Source organism: Marmota monax, unplaced genomic scaffold (assembly GCF_021218885.2).
Source record: "Marmota monax isolate L192 unplaced genomic scaffold, Marmota_monax_Labrador192_F-V1.1 WCK01_AAM20220418_F8-fsc00008, whole genome shotgun sequence".
Classification (NCBI taxonomy): domain Eukaryota; kingdom Metazoa; phylum Chordata; class Mammalia; order Rodentia; family Sciuridae; genus Marmota; species Marmota monax.
The window spans coordinates 15,380,971-15,404,182 of NW_026694432.1; the positions used below are offsets into that span (position 1 = coordinate 15,380,971).

Below are 23,212 nucleotides of genomic sequence, written 5' to 3' on the forward strand. Positions count from 1 at the left end.
ACACTTCGTGGGTGTCAGAGCAATATTAATCATTATTACAGAATAATCTTAATATAATATGTAGTTGCTTTGTACCATTGTGAATAGTTCGAGGTAAGAGCAATCTAATATGGAGCTGAGAATATGGGTTTTATAGTCAGACATAGATCCAAATCCCAGCCCCAACTACTTCCTAGCGATGTGATGTAGTCTTGAACAAATTCTGCATCACTTTTGTCTTCAGTTTTTCCATATATAAAATGCATGAAATATAACAGAACCTACATCATGGATTGTTGAACAGATTAAATGAGATGATGTGGGTAAAGAAGGGTCTCTATAGTCCAGCTGCTTTTGTCCAAAACTTATTTTCAAATGTAAGGTGCACATCTTTCTCTTTTTTCCTATTTGTGAAACTTTAAGGAAATTACTTAATCTCTTTATGTCTCAGTTTCCTCATCTGGAAAATGAGAGTGATAACAATGGTATCTTCTTGATAGGGTTGTCAAGAGTATTAAATAGGAGAAAGGATGTAAAAAGTCTGGTACACAAAAAGTTTAATAACCATTAACCATTATTATTTTGTTAATAGCTATAAGGTGTGGGGTAAATTAACAGTACCTAGCATATGACAGAGGCTTACGTGTTAGCTAGGGTTAAAACTAGGGGAAATCCATATCTTAGTTTTAATAACCCAGTTCAAATTCCTTGTCCTCTGTAAACCATGTGCCAACTTATTTATAATGATGTCTCTTGTGAATTTACTCAGTAAATGTAATTGTAACCTATTAACAGTCCTCATTGTTGAAGTCTCACAACATCCCTATGTGTTTGATAGAGTTGCCCCCAATTCGGGAGTGGGATCTTAGAGAAATGAAGTAACCTGCTCAAGAATGCATGAGCACTAAGTACCAGGGTTGGAATTTGACCGCTTGTGTGTGCCTACAAAGACCTCTTCTCTGACATTTCATGAGGAAGAGACCTCAGACAAAATAAAGGGAAGCCTCATGGGGTAGACGGAGTATGGGGTGCTGGGTGGGCCAGAGACATTTGAGAGAGTGTCAGAATCTGAAGCTGAAAGGTGGTTTTTCAGGGTCAAGTAAAGTCATCTTCCACACCTACCTTGAAGAGAAAGAATGGAAGTTGAGTATGCAGAAAGTGAAATACACCATTAGGACACAAGAGGGCGCCCCTTGCCCTAAATCCAGGAATTGTTCTATAGCTTCCCTTAGCCTTTAGGTAATAAAAGCCAGGCATTTTACAAAAAAAGTAAAGTTCCCAGTTTCCACAGTTTAGTCCCTAAGAAAGTCCCTAAGAGTCCAAGTGCCCTGCCCAGTGTCATACAGAAATAAGCAACAGAACCTGAATAAGACTTGGGTTCTCTCTAGTTCAGCATCCATCAGAGTTTGGTTTATAAGCATTCTGTATGCTGTTGTCTATCAGAACCCTTTCTCAGCTGGGCCAGCAGTAGGCTCCAAGAGTGCAGAGATGACTCAAACAAACCTAGTCCCTGCCTCCAGGATCTGATCTCCAAACTTTCCCAATCAAGCTCTCCTATGAGTTTAGGAACATTAGAGAACACATATTTCCAAGGTATGTATATTTATTTATAAAAGATACACATGTAATAATATCTTCTATAGAATATTTGTAATGCATGATTAGGTCCTGGTCTCAGTGTTTCAGACATATTAACTCATTTAATTCTCACAAAACCCTTTGATAGAGGGTGTAATGCTATTCCATAATACAGAATTTGAAACTGTGGTACAGAGAGGTTAAGTAACACACCAAAGCCTCCTGGTTGAAAAGCAGGGCATCTAGCTTTAGAATAAAGTGAGAAAAAAAAATAAAGATAAATAGAAGTTATAACATTTTCTTTCCAAAGCCCAATAGGTCATCTTGTACACCCCACTTTGGAGACACTGCTCTAGGGGCTCCCAGGTCTGCAGTCTGTCCTCTGAGACAGAGAGGTACAGGAAGTTATGAGAGCCCAGAAGCAACAGCTTACCCAGGTGGGAGGTCTCTGAAGGCTTCCAGAGAAAATAATACCTGAGATGAAACTAAACGAATGCTTAGGAAAAAGGGCTGGGTTTGTGGCTCAGTGGTAGAGCACTTGCCTAGCAGTCATGAGGCACTGTGGGTTTGATCCTCAGTACCACATTAAAAAAATAAAATACAGGTATAAAAAAAAGTGTAATCAAAAAACAAAATGCTTTGGAGGTCCCCAGGGAAAAGGTGTTCTTCAGTAAAGAGCAGTAGGTGCAAAAGCCCAGAGGCAAGAGCACATGTTATTCTGGGAGTCACAGGTGGGTTATCTTAGTTAAGCACAGTGAGTGGTACTCGGATACTCAAAAGATTTGAACACGACTTCATATTTTCAAGGAGGGAACAGGCAAGCAGTCTGTGGCCTCCTAGGCAGTGTCCCAGCTTTTAGTCCTCAGCTACCAATCCCTCTATAATCCCAGGTGGCAAAAGAGGCCTTGTGCCCCTTGAAGATCTGATTGAACTTAGCCTAGTCCCAGATTCCACAGTTTCAGAATGTCCAGAGCCCTCCCTCCTTCCCTGCATGCTTCATAAAATCCCAGCCTTATTTTCTTTGTGCTGCAGTCTCTGTGACTCAAGTTCCTTTGCCTTCTGCCCCATGTGGGTTTTCATTTAAAAATAAATAAATAAATAAATAAAAATCAAGTCAAGTATTTCATGGACTTGGTAAATTTACTGGAGGATTTGGAGATGTTGAAATCACATCACAAACAGCAAGGCCACCTGCCATTTTCCAGATATTCTCCTTCGGCCTCCAGAAGCTCCCGAAGTCTGGGTTGCCAACATTTGGTCCTCCTGGTGCCTGCAGAGCCCCATCCCACTGGAAGCTGGGTTCAGATTCACGGCCCCATATATCACTCTCTCCCTGCAAGGCGGCTTGCCTTCCCTACCTCTGCCCTAAAACAGGCCCCCGTTCTACCTGCACCGGGGCTGCCCCAGCCTGCCCCTCAACCAAGCCCAGAAGCTGTCCTTTCCTTCATCTTCTTTGGGCCATACGCAATAGTCTCCTCGGCGGAGCAGCCGGGCCAGTCTATGGTAGCGGGGGAGCTGGTGGCGGGAGACGGGCTCCAGGAAGATCAGCAGCAGCACTGGGGGGTGAGGGGCAGCCAACAGGAGTGAAGTGGCCAAGCGGAGCTCCAGACGGCAGCGAGGTGTACGTAGGGCCCGGTGACTCAGCGCACAGAGTGTGATTGGGCTGCTGGCCATGCTGTCTGCCACATTGTCGACCACATCCTTGCCTGGCTCAAAATCGCGCTCGGGGAGGCAAAGACGCAGGCCCTGGCCCTCCGGAGGGCAGCCCTCTAGGGCAGGCAGCAGCTCCTGCACCACCCAGCCCTGATCTTGCCTACAGTGAGACACGAACACATCATAGAGGAAATTCTTGCCCTCATTCTTCTGACCCCTCAGGCCCTGGAACCAAGCCCTGAGCAGGGCCTGGAGATAGAGGACCCAGGAGTTCCTGGCTTCCTGTAGAAGGGGCAAAGAGATCAGAAGAAGCAGCAAGGCGCAGCTGCCCAAAAAGAGTTCCAACTCCAAGGCCTCCTGGCAGTGGTTCAAGAGAAAGGGGAAAAGAGGATGCTTGGAGCCACCCCCTGATTCTGCCGGGCACAGCTGTGGTGGTTGTACCCACATGTATGTTCTGGGGGACCCTTCAAACCAGGGCTCCAGCCATGCATTGGCACACTGGCAGGCCAAGGACGAAGTCAGAATGTACACATATTGGGGCATCTGAGGACTCAGCTCCTGTAGACCACCATCCAGCACAAGGCCTTTCTCCCAGTCTAGCACTAAGACCTGGAGACTGCCTAAGCCCTGGAAAGCGGCAGCAGACAGTGTCTCCAACCCTGTTCTGGCCAGCTGCAGCACCCGGAGCCGTGGCAGCTCACCCACCAGCTCCTGGAGCTGCACTGGGCGGGGCCGAGCTCTGTACTTCAAGGCATCCAGCTTCAGCTCCTGGAGGTTGGGCAGCCCTGTAATGCAGCAGGGCCTGGGGCTGTGCCCATCTCCGCGTACCTTCAGGGACTGGAGCCCGGGAAGCTGCCAGAGGAAGAAGCTGGAGGTGTCCTGAGAGCAGAGGGCCTCCAGGCTACTGCCAAGAAGGGTGAGTTGACGAAGGGCCGGGAAGATTTCCGAGATGTTCTGGGTCTCCAGGTGCAGTCCCCAGCCATCTAAAGTCAGAGTCTGTAAGATTGGAAAGACATTAGGAAACAGCTTCCGGTGCTTCATGCCTGGGACTGCCTGAAGCTCCAAGCTGGTCAGCCTTTCAGGCAGGGACAATGCTACCCCAGCAGGGGCAGAGGGGAGCTGCAGTCTCAAGTGGTGCAAACTCTCTGGGCCCCAGAAGCCCCAGGTTGGCCTAAACAATATGTGGGTGTTGAGAAGGTTTAGAGTGGTCAGTGAAGGCAGAGGAGCCAGCCAGCCCCCACCCAGGTTTACCAGTGGATTTCTACTCAAGTCCAAGATCTCCAGCCTCCATAGGTCCTGGAATACCTCGCCCTCCAAGCTCACCAGCTGGTTTCTCTGAAGTAGCAGCTCCCGCAGGTGGGACAAACAAGAGAAGGTGGCTGGGGACAAGGCGAGCAGCCCATTGTCAGACAGATTCAGGGTCCACAGTCCTGACACAAATCCTGTCTCATTCATGCACAGCCTGACCCTCTGCAGTTGGTTTCCAGCCAGGTTCAATCTCTGAAGCCTGGGCATGGCAGCCAGGAAATTTGGTGGCAGATCAGTTAGGCCACCGTTCTGAAGAACTAAACTCTGCAAGCTGTGGCAGAAAGCCAGGGCTTCCAGAGTTATGTGCCCTATCTGTTTGTTTCCCACCTGCAGTTCCTGCAGCTCAAAGTGAGCCACTGTCTCAGCAGGCAGCTCAGCCGTGACAGTGAATAACACCGACAGACTCTTGAGCTTCTGCAGTCCCAGACTCAACACTGCAGCTGCATCCATCTTTGTGTGATCCAGATGCAAAGTCCCCAGCCTGAGGCCCTGGAGGGCCCCAGGACTGGCCATCTTCAGCTGCCAGTTGAATGATAGATCCAATACATCCAGGGTCCGGGCATCCCCAGAGAAGGGACTATGAGCCAGATCTGGGAAGATGTCATCCAGTTCCCCCACATCCTGAAGGCAGCTGTACCTGACAACCAGCTGGCGTAGACTGGTAGGCAATTGGATACTCGAGTTCCTGTCCAGACAAGGGCCCAAGAAATTGAGTTTTTGGAGGGATCTCAGGTCATCAAGGGCATTAGGGTGTAGGAAGAGGTAGTTCTTAGACTGAGGAGCCATAAAAGAGAGCTCCTGCAGCTGACCCAGGCCTCGGAGAGCTCCTGGCAGGAGTCGGGTAAGACGCAAATTCAACCCCAGAACCTTCAGTCCAGGGTAGTTGGACAAGGCATCCTGGGGCAGAACAGAAATGGAACCAGCAAGACAGAGCCCCTCCACACTCTGAGGCACAGCTTCCAAGGCCTGTGTCAGGTTGGTCACCTTGGTGCATACAGCAAGGAGGGGCAGTCTGGAATTCAAGGGGCAGTTCAGGAAGAAGCGGGAGACCAGGGGCAGCCAGGAGCCTTCCGTCACTAGGCAATTGGAAGCAGTCCAGCCAGCAATCAGAGGAAGTGACAGGAGCAGACTGTGTAGCAGCAAGTGCCCAGCCATCCCAGCACCAGCCTAATCCACAGAGAAACAGAATCACAGAATCAAAGCCTCTCAGCAACCCTCCTTTTTGCAAATAAACTCCATCCCACCCTCTCCTTCTCTACATGCACATGCACAGTACTTACAGCAGTGGCAAGTTGCATATCCTCAAGTGCCTGGGAGGCCTGGGAGGCCTGGGAGCAGAGATAGAGGACCACAGTGCTTCCAGACTATAAAACTGTTGGGGAACTGAGTGGGAGGGTGGGAACAGAATAGGAAATGCTTATAGCTGAAACTCCAAGGGCAGGGAAAGGAAGTACACTAGTGCAGAAGTGGGCCCAGGTCTCACTTCTCTGTTGTGAGAAAGCAAGCAGTGCTTTTAAGCATAAGATCTAGAGCCAGAGAGCCAGGATTTCACTCTGTCATTAACCTGAGCAGGGCATTTCATCTCTCTGAGCTTTGGTTTCCTCATCTATAAAATAAACCTACTAACACCTGCTTCATAGGGTTGCTGCAAATAATAAAAGGGGGTCAGAAAGGGTTTCTCACCTCATCACTTCCTTTACTACTTCCTCCTTTGACTCCTAAGAGAAAGAAGTTCTTGAGTAAATTACAAAGCAGATGTTTTGGAAGCAAAATAATATATCAAAATGATGCCACTGTGGACATCTTGCAACATTCCACATGGAAGATTCCAAAACCTTGAGCTTCACCTGAGAGGACTAAAAGGCCCTTGTAGTCTAGGGCAAGGTAGGAAGGTCTTCATGGCCTTGACCTTGACATGCACTCCCAAGATGGAGGCAAGACCCAAGGGAGGACAGAAAGAGAAAAAGGAGTTTTATGATTATATCAAAGTTGCAGTAAACTGTTTCAATACAAGCCAACATATGTTCATAATTTTAAAAATAATGAACTGACAGAAGATAAATTCCTTGACTTAAAAAAGGTATCTATTCCAGATCTGTAACAACTATAATTCTTAATGGTGAACCAACCATTGCCTTAATTGAAAGCCAGGAATGAGATAATTATTAGTATTTCTGTTCAACAGTATAATGGAAGTAGGTCTAAGCCAAGGAAATAAGCAATAAAACAAATTAAAACTTGAAAATTAAAAGATTTTAAAGGAAGAAACACTAGGTTAAGATGCTGATTGTCTACACAGGAAATCTAAGAATTTCTAAAAACAGATTATTAAAACTAAAGAATATTTACCAAAGATGCTGGATACTAGACATATTTTTTAATGTTCTAATGCATTAGTGCCTTAGTTTAGGTCTCTATAGAAACTAGCACATTCAAATTAATATTTTTCTAGCAATTTTTTGGGCAAAAGGATTGATCAGAAAGATGTTAACTGGTTTGGGGTATCACAAGATAGTTCAGAAAAGTTGGCCAGATTGACAAGCACAGGAACTGTCTCCTTTCCTAAAATTGAATGGATAAGATTGGGAGGAGTTACTAGGTCCTAGAAGGAAAGGGAGTTTTGTTGTAGGATTAGCTACCTTGACAAGAGCAATGACATTTGGTCAAGTAATGAAACCAACCTGAGGGGACATCATAGGAAGGACAAAAGAATCCCAAATGTCCTGATATCTCCTTGCCACACACTCTTTATCTCTCTCTTTCTCTCTCCTCCCTCCCTTTGATCTCTTCCCAGGATGCTCCATTGGCCCCAGAACCAAAGGGAAGAAAAACCTTAACATAATTCATTCAGTTCATCTTCTCTGAGCATAGAGCCAAATGGAGACAGAAAAGTGTATATAGTCAGAAAAACTAAAGAAACACAGCAGCAATACCACTGACAATTAGAAAATGCACTCTGATAAATAATAATAATAACAAGGATTTGTAGATAAATGGAGCAGAATATAGTCCAAAAATAGAACTAATCATATCTATTCCCTGATTTATAAAAGACACCTATTTAATTCCATTTATCTTATCCAAAACAACTCAAGATGCATTATAAGTCTAATCATAAAAAAGAAAACAATAGATAGGCATGGTGGCACATGCCTGTAATCCCAGCAGTTTAGGAGTCTGAGGTAGGAGTTTCATGAGTTCAAAGCCAGCCTCAGTAACTTAGTGAGTCCCTAAGCAACTTAATGAGACCCTGTCTCTAAGTAAAATGTAAAAAGAGGGCTATGGCAGAGTACTTGCCTAGCAGGTATGAGGCACTGGGTTTGATCCTTAGTACCACATAAAAATAAACAAATAAAATAAAGCATGCTGGCCATCTTCAATTAAAAAAAAATTTTAAATGTAAAAAGAGCTGGGGGTGTGCTTCAGAAGTTAAGCACCCCTGGGTTCAATCTCTGGTGCCAAAAAAAAATAAAACAATAAATCTTCTAGGTGAACAGAATATTTTTATGGTCTTGAGATGAGTAAAATTTTCCTAAATAGGCCACAAGAATTACTAGCCACAAACTTTTTCATAATTAACTTCATTAAAATTTGGAAAATGTGTTCATTTGAAAATGTGACTAAGAAAGTGCAAAGATAAGTCTTGCACAGGAGAAGATATTTTTAATACATATGCTTAACAAAGGACTCAAAGTGTGGGATATATAATAAATATAAATCAGAATCACACATGGGCCAAAAAAGAAACCATAATGAAAATTAGCAAGTGCTTTAATTGAATAATAACAAAAATCCACCAAAACAAAATTTGTAGGATAAACCTAAAGCAAGTCTGTGAGGAAAATGTACGACCTTATTTATCTGTGTTAGAAAACAAAACAGTGAAAGTCAAAAATTAGTGAACCAGGCAAGAGCCTCAAAAATTTAGAAAAGAGATAATTCAAAAATAAGAAGATTCTCACTGCCTCCATTATGCAGCAACATATCAAACTAGCCCCCCTACCATGAACAAATATAAAACTGGACCAAATAATGACATAACTACTCTCAGATACAGGGACATCAGCTCATTGTATTTGTGTAACTGAATAGCACAGACTGGGCATTCTGTAATAATCAGAAATTTATTTTTTACAGTCTGAGGCTGAGAAGTCTGAGATAAGACACTGGTGGGTCTGGTGGTCAGGTGAGGACTGCTCTCTGCTTCGCTTCCAAGATGGTGCCTTATTGCTGGATCCTCCAAAGAGAAGAACACTGTCATCCCATGCACAGCCAGAAAAGCAAGATAGCTAAACACTATGTGAAGCTTTTTTTTTTTTTTTTTAATACAAGGGCTTAATCTCATTCCCAAAGGAGGAGTTTTGGGCCTAAACACCTCCTAAAAGATCCTACTCTTAATACTATTACATTGGCAACATTTAAATTGTGTAGGAGACACATTGAAACCATAAAGATGAACATCCCTGAGAGAAGGGAAACAAAGGATACTAGCTCTACAGTTGCCCTGACTTTCTACCTGTAGTCATTTACTGATCCCCAGCAGAAAAGGGTGGGGGTAGGGGAGGGACGGCAACAGTATTTCTGAGCTGAGAGAACACAAGGTCAAGAAAACTACATCTGTGAACCAGAGTACAGGAGAGGAGGGAGATACAGAGAGCTCCAGAAATTTCTAGAAATCTGCATCAGGTCCCCCAGATGTTTGGACTGAATGCTAAGTTGAATGTTTCTAGGATGAAACACCACAGGACTAGGCAAAGAATAACTGTTGGAGAGCTGTAAGATTAAAATTTTCCAGAGTTCTTACAGGGTTGGGATATGCTCAAGTCTGGCCAGCCAGATATGAGAGACATAGTTGAATATGCAGAGCAACTAGTAGAGAACAATTAGGTTACCCCTTCTAATACAGTTAACATAGCCTAGAGCATAGCCTTAAAAGTCTTGAAATTATTAAGATGATCCACAGCTAGCTGTCTGCCCAAACTTTAACATAATTTTTAAAGGAAAACAACAAAGTCCAGCTTGTCCATAATGTAACATTTACAATGCCCAACATCTAATAAAAATTATAAGATGTTTAAAAAAGGAAAATGAGACTTATAACCAAGAAAAAAATAATCAGTACAAACACACCCAGAAATGACAAAGATGATGGTGTTAGCAGACAAAAATACTAAACTAGCTAGCAAAAATATTTTGGTATGCTCAAAGATTTAAAAGAAAACATGAACATAATAAGAGAAAGGGAAAATTATTCTTAAACTAATGAAACTTCTAGAACTGAAAAATTACATTTCTGAAATTATAATTTCACTGTATAGGGTTAAAAGCAGGTTACACACTATAGAAAAAAATGATTAGTAAACTTGAAGACCTAGAAATAGAAACTATCCTGCCAGACGTGGTGGTGCACACCTTTAATCCCAGCTATTTAGGAGGCTGAAGTAGGAGGATTGAAAATTCAAGACCAGCCTGGGCAATTTAGCAAGATTCTGTATGAAAATAAAAAATAAGGGCTGGGGTTGTGGTTCAGTGGTAAAGTGCTTGCCTAGCACATGTGAGGCACTGGGTTCTATCTCTAGCACCCCATGAAAATAAAACAAAATGTATTTAAAATAAATAAAGGTACTGCACCCATTTAAAACTAAAAAGATATTTTAAAATAAATAAATTTATTAAAAGAGCTCGGTTTGTGGTTCAGTAATAGAGTATCCTGCTTTTTATCCCCAGTACCAAAAAAAAAAAAAAAAAAGAGGTGGGGGAGAAGAAGGAGGAGGAGGAGAATTATTATTTTAGTTACCCTGATGGATAGAAAGAAAAAGCAAACAATCAACAGCAAAAAAAAAAAAAAAAAAAAAAAAAAAGAGAGAAGGATACGGAATTAAGTCAAATGGAACATGGATGAGTTATTGGAAAACAGAAGTGAAATAGACCATAAGAAAAAGAAGAACTTCACATATATTTGCATTTTCTTTCTTGATGTGCCATATGGATTTTATATTAGCTACTGTACTTCATCAATTCTGAGATGCTCATTTGTTCATATTTTAACACCTTTGAAAAAGGGCTGCATCCCACAATTAAAATCACATTGGTATTGCTGGTAACCAGGCAACATTCTTAATTACTGTTGCATGCACATTTGCTTCGTTGGCCATAGCTGTTCATCTTATTATCACTTCAGTTGAGCTATGCAGATTATTAGTACTACCCATTTTAGGTTAATTGTCTTTTTAACTGTTCTCAAAAATATCACACTATAATTCCACCTTGAAATAAAAAGATACTCTATGTGCAAAAGGGCATGGAAAGATAGTAGTGAGGCAGATATTTTTTGTTGGGGAAATAATGTAGGAGGAATTGAAAGTAGGACTATAATATAATTTATGGCACAGAATATATAATTTTGAGACAGGATAATGGTATTACCAGAGGAATGACCATCACTCACAGACTGTGGACTTGCAACAGAATATATAGTTACTTATGGAATTTGGGTTGACTTCTTCGGGGATGGATAAACAAGTTAACAGTTTTTCAAAAGATGGTTGTTTAGCTGGGCATATTGGCACATGCCTATAATTCCAGTGGCTCAGGAGCCTGAGGCAGGAGGACTGTGAGTTCAAAGCCAGGCTCAGCAATTTATTGAGGCCCTAAGCAACTTAATGCTACCTTGTTTCAAAACAAAATATAAAAAAGGGCTGGGGATGTGGCTCAATGGTTAAGTCTCCCTGGGTTCAATCCTCGGTACAAAAAAAAAAAAAAGAAAAAAAGATGGTTGGTTGTATTATACTTGGCAGAAAGTTTAAATAGGAGAGTAAGCATTGAAGGAAAGGGATATGTCAATGGACAGACAAAGGGTAGACCATAGTAGGCACTTGTTTTGCATATAGCACTTAGACTCCTCTCCTAGTCCTATTTGGTAACCATGTGCATCTTGCTACGTATGGGTGGTTAAGTGCTACTACTTGGAGTCTACCACTCTAGGATCCTGCTGTCTCCATTGAAATCAGGAAGCAAATGCTATTTTTTACTACTACTCCCAGCTTCACAGAGAATAGCTACAGCAGTGTCTTTAAAAAAAGTGACAGGGTTCCTCTCACTAATATATTTCTCAATTTCTCCACAAAAGGATTGTTTTCTGGGTTCATTCTGGGTGTATAGTTAGCGGGTGTGAAACACATTGCACATGGAAATGTACTAATCTCCCTTCTAGTTTAAGGAAGTTAAGGCATCTTAACATTGTTTAGTAGACCACCATTTAGTCTAAGTTCCAGTCAATCAATCAAGAATGATCAGAATCTTCTTACTACTGAAGTTAGCCTGCTGAAATAAGAATCTCTAGTAAATGCATTCGTATCCATAAATTCAGTCCAATCTGAAATTATAGTACTTGATCCTTGGTCTAGCACCCTCAGGGTCTATTTCCACATGTGTTCACAGCCTAACTTTACCCCTATTTGCCTCTCCTCTTGAGTTTGTCTTGGTAATTTGCCCTCTAGGTACACTGGGGTCTGATTCTAGTTCTACATCACTGGACCACAAAGAAAATGCTTCTTTATTTGTAATTTTTTAAAAAATTTTAGTACCAGGGATTGAACCCAGGGGCAAACTCTACCACTGAGCCTCTTCCCTGGCCCTTTTATGTATTTTCTTTAGAGACAGGGTCTCACTGAGTTGCTCAGCACCTCATCAATGCTAAGCCTGGCTTTGAATTCGAGAGCCTCCTACCACAGCCTTCCAAGCTGCTGGGATTACAGGTATGTGCTCCTATGCCCAGCAAAGAAGATGCTTTTGCTGTGTCCCAGATCCATCTCCTTTCTCTTCTCTGCTCTGTATCACAGATGGGCTGATGCCTTCTAGTTATATTTCCTGACTTCTGGGTGAATGAGAGGTTGAAGTAGAAAGGGAGGTGATGAGACATTTCTCCCCTTCCTTCTCTGCTTTGGTGGCAACTCATCAGGGTCTCCACACCCTGAAGGACAGACCTGTCAGAGTTCCAGCTTCCATTAGCTGACTCTAGGCTCTGGGCTTCTAAGTAATACAACCCCTTCTCTTTATTCCTGCCTCTGCAAGAAATGTGAGGCTTTTTTCAATCACAGTCATAAAAGACCCTTAGCTTTTAGGTGGACACTTGGGCTGAAGAGTCAGGATATGAGCTCCTACAGTGTAATTAGAAGCAACCATCCCACTTCGCTCTTGAAGTCTCTGTGCTATTCATGCTGCTATATAGCAATGACCCCTCAGCCTTATGGCCTTGCTGTTAGTGGACACTTCATTTTAGTTGACTACAAGTTCTAATTTAATTGACCATTTCACCAATGTGTGCTTGATCTGTCAGAGTCCCATTGCTTAAAGCTGAATTTCTCACTGCCCTTGGTTCCAACAGACACAAATAACGAATTCTCGGCTCACCCTCTGGTCCTAAGGGTTTGTGGTCATCAGGCACTTCTTGTACAAAGTTCTGTATCAGGCAGGTTTTAATTATATGCAATAGAATGTGAATCTGGCTAATTAAAGCTGAAAAGAAACTTATAATAAAGATTTTGGTTAGCTCATGGAATCTTCAGGGATATTGAGAACTACCCATAGAACCACACAGCCAAAAACTAGAGCCCAAATCATGCTATAGAATTGATCCAGTGGGAACACCAGTTCTGCTGCTGGTGCTAGCTTGCCCTGCCAGTCTCCCCAAAATTAGACACTGGAGCTGCTGCTGGACTAGAAGCCAGGCATAGCTACCTTCTGCCCCTTCCTACCCATGACCAAAGAGACATTCTGCTTGGTCCCTGGTATTTAAAGTTGTATCTTCCGATTCACAGTCAGGGTTAGATGTCCCTGATTGAAGAATTCTAGTCCTGGGTTTGCACCACAGGAAGCAAGCCTTTGTCATTTTTTGGTCTTTTCTAATGAGAAGCATGTTCTACCTCCCTGTGGGTAGAACTCTCCTCTCCCAAAAGAAACAGAAAGAAGACGTGGATGACAGATAGCCAAAAAAAATTCACTACCCTGCATGAAATGCATTGAGTTCATTGTGGGTGGGAGGATGCTTCTTACTCCCTCCTGATGTTTCCTTCCATGTGAAGGAAACTCCATCAGTATAATCCCCTTGCCTTCACACCATCACACCTCCTTGGTTATGATGTAATGATGTCCTGGGGGAGTCAATGGGGGTGTGTTAACTCTCTGCCTTCCTCTTTCCTTTCCCTGTGGGAAGACTCATTTTATTTTATGAAATACTTTGTGGATTGTTACTCCTCATATACTATTGGGGCCCCCTCCCCAAAACCTCCATTTCCTCACGTTCAAGGCTCCCTGATTCAACCCAGGCCCTTCTGGCTTCCTGGAAGACAGACTTCTTTCTTTTAAAAAAATATTTTTATTAGTACATTATAGTTATAAATAAGAGTGGAGTTCATTTTGACATCATCGTACATGCATGGAATTTAATTTACTCCATTTCAGTCCTTGGTGCCTCCTGTTCCCTTCCTCTCTCCCTTTTGTCTACTCTACTGATTGGAAGATGGATTTCTAAGAAACCCACGTAATCACCCTCACTAACAGCTGTCAACCACTCCACAAATATAAACTCTACTGGAACAAATGTACAGCCATTCCATGGGTAACCACATTAGAACTCTAAATAAAAAGAAGCAGCGCAGCTCTGCCCACCAGTTCCAATGGTTTTCACTTGCCTGAGTTCCCATCAGTTCTTGTCCCAACACTAAACATTTTTTTCTTAAACCTGCCATTTTTTGCAGCTTCCTAAGCACCAGATATCTTGATAAGCACTTTAAACCATATCACCAGCAATGTTTTATTACCAGAATCCCCCCTTTTTTTCACTTCCCCAGAATTCATTTCTCTTATAAAAAGAACATTTGTTGAGACCACACTAGGCACCATACTATGCTCTCTTTTGATCCTCATGACCCAGCTTTTGTATGTATGTGTCCCACCCCTCCCCCAATTCTCCAAAGGAAGTTCTGCTGCCCAAGGAAGTCCAGGGACCTGCCATGGGCCCCAGGGTAGTTGGTTTCTTTCTCCTCAGAAGGAGAAAATGTCTTGGTTACCACTTCCTCATTTAGGTTTCCAGGGGCCAACTGGGGTTTGACTACCAGATCCTTTATTCTTATTGCCTTTGTGGCTTTGGGGTTTTCGGGAGCAATTGCCAGGTATCCTTGAGCAAAAGATGCCCCTCTTTCCTGATATGTCAAACATCACAAGGAGAGATGGAGGAGTCCAGCTAAGAGCCATCCAATGAGGAGATACTCACTGATTCGCAGAACAAATGGGGAAGCAAACAGGGCAGCTGGGCAGAACTTCCAGAGAAGATCTTGCCCCAGAGCTGCAGAGCCAGCAGCCTCAGCCCTCTGGGAAGTGAAAGTGCCAGGCCAAAAGTGGGCTCAGTTGAGTTTTCTGAGTGAGTTTCTTTCTGTTTTGTGTCCTGAAATAAAAATAAACTTAGATTGCACAAGTAGAATTTGTGGGAAGGCATGGGGTATATCTTAAGGAAGCCTAAATCAGCCAGGTCTCGAGGACTAGAGCCAGAGAGAGGATGCATCAGAGACATACCAATATCTGTCTGTCTGTCTGCCTCTCTCTCTCTCCCCACTTTCTCCTGAACGGCCATCTCTGCTTTTACATGTTATGGCTGGTGATGTCCACGGTCCCAAAGAAACACCAGGCTGAATCCAAACCCAAGGCCAGCTTTGGGGCAGTGGGGGGAGGGCAGAAATGCCACCCCTTCCTAAACTGGACCACCCACCACCCCCAGCACACTTTCTTGAGGTCCTTCCTCTGCAGAAGTTGGTGTTCACCCTCATGCACATCACCCCAGGGATCCACCATGGGGGCTCAGGAGGGCTGAAGCCAGTACCTTTCTTTTTAGGGGTGTTCTGAGAAATCCCTTTCCACATGGTTCCCTGTCTATATTGTGGACCTTCTTGCAGGTGGTGGGGTTCTACTCAGTCCCAGGGAAGGAAGAAAAAGATTCTCTCACTCAGGGAAGGGGCAAACCACACCAGTCTTTCATCCCCCCAAATGGAGTCACCTGGTCCTACTTTCACGGGGTCTCCTTTCCTTTTGGCTTACAGATTACATTATTCAGCCAGCCTCCAAGGTCTGTAGACATTCATTCTATTCCCTCATTCTATTCAGGCCATACCTATTCTGAACTGGTCACTGGGTACAAAGGCAGAGTCCCTGTCCTCAGGAGGCTCATAAGAGGTGGGGGCAGCTAACCCATTGAAAAGGAGGGACCCAGATGTCCTCCTGATTCTCCAGCCTGCAGGCTGCACTTCCTTTTAATGTGCAGGCAGCAACCATCAACCATCTGAGCCCTCAACCTGCAAGACCTCAGGAAAGTAGGTCTCTGACCAGGTTCCCTTTGCCAAAAATCTCTGAGAAAACTTATAGCTTGTAAGTGTCACCCCTCTGCTTCACTGGACCCCAGGGGACCAGACTAGGACTTTCTCTCTCCAGCTGCTGCTTCCCTTCAACTCTTCCCCACTGTGAGCATATTCCCAGAGGACCCCAAAGCCCCTTCTCTCCTCTGGGTTCTCTTCACAGGTGACCTTGTCCAGTCTTGTGGCTTTTGAATATCATCGATTTGCCAATCATCGGCACTGACCTTTCTCTGAGCTCCAGACTCGTGTCCAACTGCCTGTCATCTTTACTAGAGGTCAAGATAAGCAGTTCAGACTTAACTTAGCCAAAGCATACTCTGGACTTCTGGCCCTGCCAGGTCCAACCCCACCTGCTCCCCGCTCGCCACGTCTCCACCTGGGCTGGCTTCAGTATAGGACACAGCACCATCCACTTCGTTGTTCAATCCACAAACCTGAGAGTCACTCCTGGGTCCTCTCTTTGCTCGTGCCTGGCAGCTAGCTCTGCTGACACCACATCAGCCTCCTTCCTGAATTTGCCTTCTCCTTTGCATCTCCATCCAGAGTTCCCTAGACAATGTGGCCATCACCTCTTGCCTAGATGAGAGGGGTGATGTCTCTCTGCTTTCATCCTGGTCCCCTGCAACCTGTTCTCCACACAGAACACGAGTGAATATTTTAAATGTAAATACTACTCTCCTACTTAAGCCCTTTTTGATGGCTCCCCATCACAGTTAGAATAAAACTCAATTTCTTACTCTGACTTACAGTGCCCTGCCTAGCTGTCCCCTGACTACCTCTCTTAAGCCACAGTGTTCTCTCTCTCTCCCTTCCTCCCTCCCTCCCTCCCTCTCTCCCTCCCTCCCTTTCTTTCTTCCTCTTTCTCTCTCTCACTCAGCCATACTTGACCTTCTCTCTGTTCATCAGGAGAAATTGGACCCACCTCCACCCATGGGCTTTCCTAATAGTCGTTTCCTTTGTCTGGTAAGCTCTACCATCTGGGAGGGATTTTGGTCTCTGTTTTTAGGAAAATTGATTGTTTGTAGATGTGTCTGCTTATGTGTGTGTGTGTACATGCACGTGTCTGCTTGTGTGTGTGTGTGAATGCCTATGTGTATGCATGTCTGTCTGTCTGTCTGTTTTTACTAATCATGTATTAATGCTATAGAACCAATGGCTTTGCCCATGGGCTACCACATTAGGAACTTTTTGCCTGAGACCAAACAATTCTCCTAGACCATCAGGAGGTTCTATTCTCCCAGCCTATTTTCTTAGCAGATAACATGACTTTGAACCTAAAACAAAACAAATCACTTTGAAGTCTTTCCAACAATGAAAGGACCATAACTTGGTAATCATAATAATATGAAAACAAAATAGAATTTAAGGCCAAATCATTAAATGAGATTAAAGAGGCTCATATTGAAAGAACAGAAGCTATATTGCTAGAACAACACCACACACAACATAGCTTTCAAAAATATAAGGATAAGTTGATAGCACAATTTTAGTTTTCATTTATTCATCCAACAAATGATAGGCTATTATGTGCTAGGTACTGTCCTAAATGGTGGGGAATAAGCACTGAACAAAACATAAAATCCCCGAGACTGTAGAACTTGTAGGAAACAGCAGTTTTTTATAAAACATGTAATAATATTATAAAAGTAATATTATAAACTACATACTTGCAATAATAATGAGTCCTATGGAGAAAAATAAAGCAATGACAGTGGATGGGAAAAAGCAAATATAGGAATACTTGCAATAACTAATGTAATTCAAAAAGACCTAATAAGGTAACATCTGAGCAGAAACCTGAAAGACAAAAAGGAAGCCATGCAACTCTCTGACAGATGAAACTGTAAGTGCAAAGGATCTGTGGCAGTGTGGGGTGGGGTGGGGGGCAATACCTGGCCCTTTTGAAAAAAGCTAGGAGACCAGGGTGACTAAAGTAGAATGAGCCAGAGAGTTGTAAAAGATGAGGTTCAAAAGGTTGGAGATGAGCATAGACAGCTCAGGGTGGAGCCTAGAGAGTATTGTTAAGACTTTAGCTTTTATTCTGCGTGAGGAGTGATATCGTTATAAGGTTTTGAGCGGAGAAGAGACATGATCTTATTTATACTATAAAAGAATTATTCAGATTGCTCTGTGGAGACCAGAAGTGGTAGGTAAGTAAAGACAGAAACCAAGAAATAAGCAGGTAGCAATTGCAATAATTCAGGTGTCAGATAATGCTGGCTTGAAGCATGGTGGTAGACTTGAGTTAAAGATTGAAGATATGGTTGGATTCCAGGTGTATTTTGAAGCTAGGACTGACAGCATTGGTTAATGACTTCCATGTGGGATGTGAGGAGAGTCAAGAAGGATGGTGAAACTGCAGAACAAGACTAGGAGAATTAGGAATTTGACTTTTGAAGTGTAAACTTAAAATGACCCTCATATACCCAAGTACAGGTGTTAGAAAATGTAAATTGCTAGGCAAAGGAAACACTTGATGCGTGCGAATCCATGTGCATGTGCGTGCATTGTGTGATGTGTACATGTAGGTGTGTTGACGTTAGGCCACTTCTGTCTCTTGGTGGTCGTGTGATCTTGGCAAGTCACCCAGCTTCTTTGGAACACAGAGATAATCAGGCCTACCTTCCAGGATGTTTTAAATCACATCTACAATTTTTTGACACTCTGCCTAACCAAAAAAAAAAAATTGTTTTTAATTCCTCTCTTTTTGCAAATGAGAAGACCTTAGTGGCTGACTGCTGATGAGCCAAATGCAGCAGAAGTGAGGCAATCAGACTGCCAAGGCTAAGCTAGCCAGACTTCCAAGCTCTCACTTAGAGGACACTCACCCTGGGAACCCACTCATTACGTTATGGGAAGTCCAGGCCACAAAAGAGGCCATATAGAGAGGTTCTAGCTCAGCTCCAGCTAAGGTCACTGCCAGACTTGCAAGTGACAGAGACTTCAGATGATCCCGGCTATTCCAGCTAACGTGGAATGGAGCAGAGATGAGCTGTTCCCATCGAGCCATGCCCAAATTACAAGTCTGTGAGCAACATGGCAACTGTAAGTACATTATGTGCATCGGAAAGCCATCTAGAGGGATGGAGCCATAGTCCGTAAATATCCTGAGCTACTGATCTAGCAAATCTGGTCAAGTCTTCCAGAGGAGAACATCCAATCAGCCAGGCTCTGAGATTTTCAGCATTAGGAAGCACCACCAGGACGCCTTGCAGCCATCAACTGGCCCTGGCCTCCTCTCAAGTACAGTCTTCTATCAGGTCCTCTCGTGCGTAACTTAATAGCACCCAGAGAACTTCTTCAATGTGCTATACTCAGCTACATCTGCTTCCCACCCATCCCCCGCCCCCATTCCCTTTGTCCACACTCCCTTTTCCTCCCCTAGACTCCGGGAACTAGATTGGCAGGTTTCCCAGGACACAGGGGTTTATTTTTCCCAATCCAGTCTAAGGCAGGGTCCAAAATCTTCCTGCAGTAAGAGCTTCTTCCCACTTCCCTAGAGACATAAAGTCTGGGGCTACTTCCCAGAAATAGGCAGGGCACAGTGACTTGACGCAATGACTTCCTAGAAGATGGGAGAGCATGGTGGAGAGAGGCCACCATCAGCTGCTGACAACCTCAGCTACTGATACAGCAGGAAGAAGGAGTTGGGACAATACACGTGAGTTAGTGAACAGGATTTTGAATAATCACATCATCTCCAGCCCCCTGTAAAGTGTCCCCACCAAGTTTTATTGGTTCCCAAGACAAGTCTTACTTATGCTTAAAAAAACAAGTCCTTTCCCAGAGTGACCCTTCCGGTTCTGCTGATCCCTGTGTCCTCCATACTCCTTCCAAACCCCACTTCCCACAGCTGCTCCTGCAGGGCACAGCTGTTGTTTGCAGCTGCCTCAGCCACACTGCCATGGAGGGGGTAGTGGGGGCTCCCCTGCTGTACTCCTGGGCACAGAGGACACAGCTGCTGCTTCCTGCTGTTCCACCAAAGGTCCTTCCCACACACCCCAAGTTCATCAGGTCAACGAGCCCTCTAGGAGATGTGCGCTGGACGCAGAGCAATAGTGGATTTGCTAAGGCTGCTGTAGCAAAGTACCACAAATTGTGAGGTTAACAACAGAAAGGTCTCATCTCACAGTTCTGAGGCTGGATGGCTGAGATCCGGGCATCTGCAGCCTCGGTTCCTCAGAGGTCGGTGAGGGAAGGATCAGCTCCAAGCCTCTCTCCTTGGCTGGTAGATGGCCATTTCCTCTCCTTCCCTTCACACTGTCTTCCTTTTATGTGGTCTATCTCTGCCCAAATTTCCCCAGCCATATTGGATGGCCAGTTGAAGCCACCCTTAATGCCTTCACTCTAGAAAGGGCCTATCTTTAAAGGTTACATTCCAAGATACTGAAAGTCAGGACTCAAGTTACCTTTCTGTAAGTGACACAATCTGACCACAGCAGGTTCCTTCTGTTCATGTTCCAGGAGTGACCTGGAGGCCATAGACCTCATTCATATGAATGAGGCCAAGGTATCATTTGGACAGTACATTTTGCTAGCTCAGTTCTGCCCCACCCCAGCCTAGGTGACTGCAGGGCTCAGAACCCTCACAAGGCTGCTTTGCCCCCGTGTCTTCAGGGTTTTCAGCAGTGTCTGGGCCCACCGAAGCTGCTGCTCACTCTACCTGGGGCAGCAGGACAGTGTTCTACATGGACAGGTGCTCACATGTTACTGCCTGCCCTTTGACTTCCTCTTGATGGACTGCAGCCTGCCATCCCTCTTGGAGCAATCCTTGTACCCCTGATCCTGTGCCTTGCACAGATTCCTTCATTTCCTATTCAACCATGTGTCTCTTCTGTGCCAGGAAGCTCCTCCCTTCTGGTTCAGAGACAGGAGCTCTTGGGCAAGAATGGTTTGACTCCCCTCCCCACGAATGTAATCACCTCACCTTCCACCCTCACTGCCCTCCTGTCACCTCAGAGGGGACGTTTCTCTCTTGGTTCAAGGCTTCTGTCCACATGTTTGTGCTTGGTCCCTTCTTGTCTGCCGTGAGAGGTGCCTCTCGGGTATGGGGTGCTAACCCACACTTTCTCACATCTTCAAATGCTCCCTCCCTAAAATATTCCTCTTTGCCTGTAAATATTCTCAATGTTAAAAACAGAAGAAGAAAATAAAAGAAAGAGTCTGGGGGTATAGCTAGTGGTAGAGTGCCTACTTGGCATGCACAAGGCCCCAAGTTCAATCCCTAACTCAAGAGAGAGAGAGAGAGAGAGAGAGAGACCCCTTTTATACCTTTGACTTGTACCTTTTGTATCTATGTTTGATACTCTTTCTTCCCTTTCTCCTCCAAGTTATTCAAAAGTGTTGTCTTATACTTCGAGCTCCACATTGACACTTCTTGTCCTTGACTCCTTATGATCTTCAGGGCCACAGAAACTTCATTAATGCCAAGTCCAGTGAGCACTTTTTTCCCCTCGTCTCACTGGCCTTTCCTACTGCATTCAACTATGCAGGCTCAGTCCTTCATCTTCTCCCCCAAGAGCAGGGTACTGGAATTGCCCTCAGTGGTTGCCTTTCCCTCTTTCTTTTCTCAATATCAGAGTTGAACGTGGAAGCCCAGTGGAATTGTCCATTCTCCATCTTTCCTGGCAGGTAGGTAGAGCACTCTGATTGCCAATAGGAAGTGAGCGCCCTTGGTGCTGTGAACCCAGAGATGAGACCCTCAAGTTAAGGGAAGGAACATCAACTTACAAATATGCGTTCCAGATGACTCCTTAGGACAGAGCCAGCTCTATTTGCAATGGACTACTCAACACTGAACTATTCATGTAAGAAAAATAAGCATATATTTCCTCTAAGCCATTGTGTGTGGGAACTTTTTGTTACAGCAGCTTAACCTGTACTCTAGGCAACATAACATTGACTCATTAGCTGGCAAGCCATATTCCTTTTGAAACCTCACCACTCCCATCCAACCTAAGTCTTCCTGTTACACTGTCTTGTAGCATCCTGTATTTCTTCAAAACACTTTTCACAGTCTGAAACTAAATAATTGTGCAACATAGTGGTCACTATTGAATGCTTTTCCAATATCTCTCCATCCTTCCTTCTTTTGACCACAAGGAATCCTGATTTTATTCAGGTGTGCATTGCACCTCATCCAAACTTGGGCTGCATGAAAAGGTGAGGTTTAGCCAATTAGATTCTATCTTGTAGACTTTGAAAAGCAATGAGCCACTTACCAAAAGGATCTATGATTGAAAGGCCATAATGTAGAGAAAGCTGGTGAAACTAGAATAGGCCATGTGCAAGCCCAAGTGAGCCAAAACTAAGAATGAGACAGGCCTGGGAATAGAAAAGAAGCAGGGGTATGTGTGCACACTGTGTCACCAGTGACCCATGCATCCTGTCTTCAGAGGACCTGCTGCCACCTCAGTTCCAGGATTACCTCCCAATTCTAGTTGCTGTTCTTGGCAATAATACAACCTACCTCTGAAGGTTAGTGTGAGATTAAAATTAAGTAATGGGTGTAAATTGCTGACATGTGCCTGGCCTGCTGCAGTCAACAAAAGTAGACGTTGTTTCACTACCATTACTTTTATCCTCCTCACTCAGCTCTCTTCCATTTGCCCTGTCCAAGGTAGAGCTCTGCATCTTGTCACAGACACAGTCTGAGAGCTGCTTCTCCGTAGGGCCTCCTGGAGCCAGGCCTGCATGTGTCTGTGGAAGGAGGCAGGCAGAGGAATGGCCTGTAATTGATCCCAGTCAGGGCTGGGCCGGTCCTGTCTTCCTTGGCTGGGGCCTCAGGAAGCAGGGTGCTGTCTGATTTATGTCCATGTTGCACCAGGGATGACCTGGTGCCTTCTCTACGTGTTCTAGCGTCAGACAAGGCCATAAAACGGAATTGGTGCTGCCTGTTTGTTCCTTTAGGGACAACTTGTCCGCGGATGCACCCAGCTCAAGTCAATCCCTTGCAGAATCCTCCCTGGGAAATGTTACTCTGTGTGGCCACCCTGTGCGGTCAAGGTTGCTGGGAGTTCAGGACCCTGATCTTGGCACAATATCCAGGGACAATGAACGGAAGGAAAAGTCGCACTCTCATGTGCCTGCATGGCTTCAGTGAGCACCTGTTTGCAAATGTCTCCCAACCCACATCTTGAACCTATACTTCCCTTCAGTTTCAGTCCCAGCTGTCCACAGGCCTGCTGGACACCTCCTCTCACATGTCCCCAGTTCCAGCCTAAACTCCCATTGACCTGCCTGCCTGCTCATCTCCCTGTTCCTCCTCCCCTGGTGTTTTAATCTGCTTT

At 44.4% G+C, this 23,212-nt stretch overlaps 1 protein-coding gene across 2 annotated transcripts; it reads right to left on the reverse strand.

The window, feature by feature from the left end:
- Window positions 1-1,564: 1,564 nt before the first annotated feature.
- On the reverse strand, window positions 1,565-5,925 carry LOC124110031 (toll-like receptor 12). Of its 2 annotated transcripts, XM_046469082.2 has the most exons (3): window positions 5,799-5,925; window positions 4,534-5,685; window positions 1,565-4,206 (listed from the first exon to the last, which is right to left on the reverse strand). In XM_046469082.2, exons 1-3 carry the CDS (start codon window positions 5,814-5,816, stop codon window positions 2,941-2,943), a joined length of 2,436 nt encoding a protein of 811 aa, XP_046325038.1. In that variant the 5' UTR covers window positions 5,817-5,925; the 3' UTR covers window positions 1,565-2,940. The 2 variants fall into 2 exon arrangements, with proteins under 2 accessions (XP_046325038.1, XP_046325037.1); XM_046469081.2 differs by having other exon boundaries at window positions 1,565-5,685.
- Window positions 5,926-23,212: the final 17,287 nt, after the last annotated feature.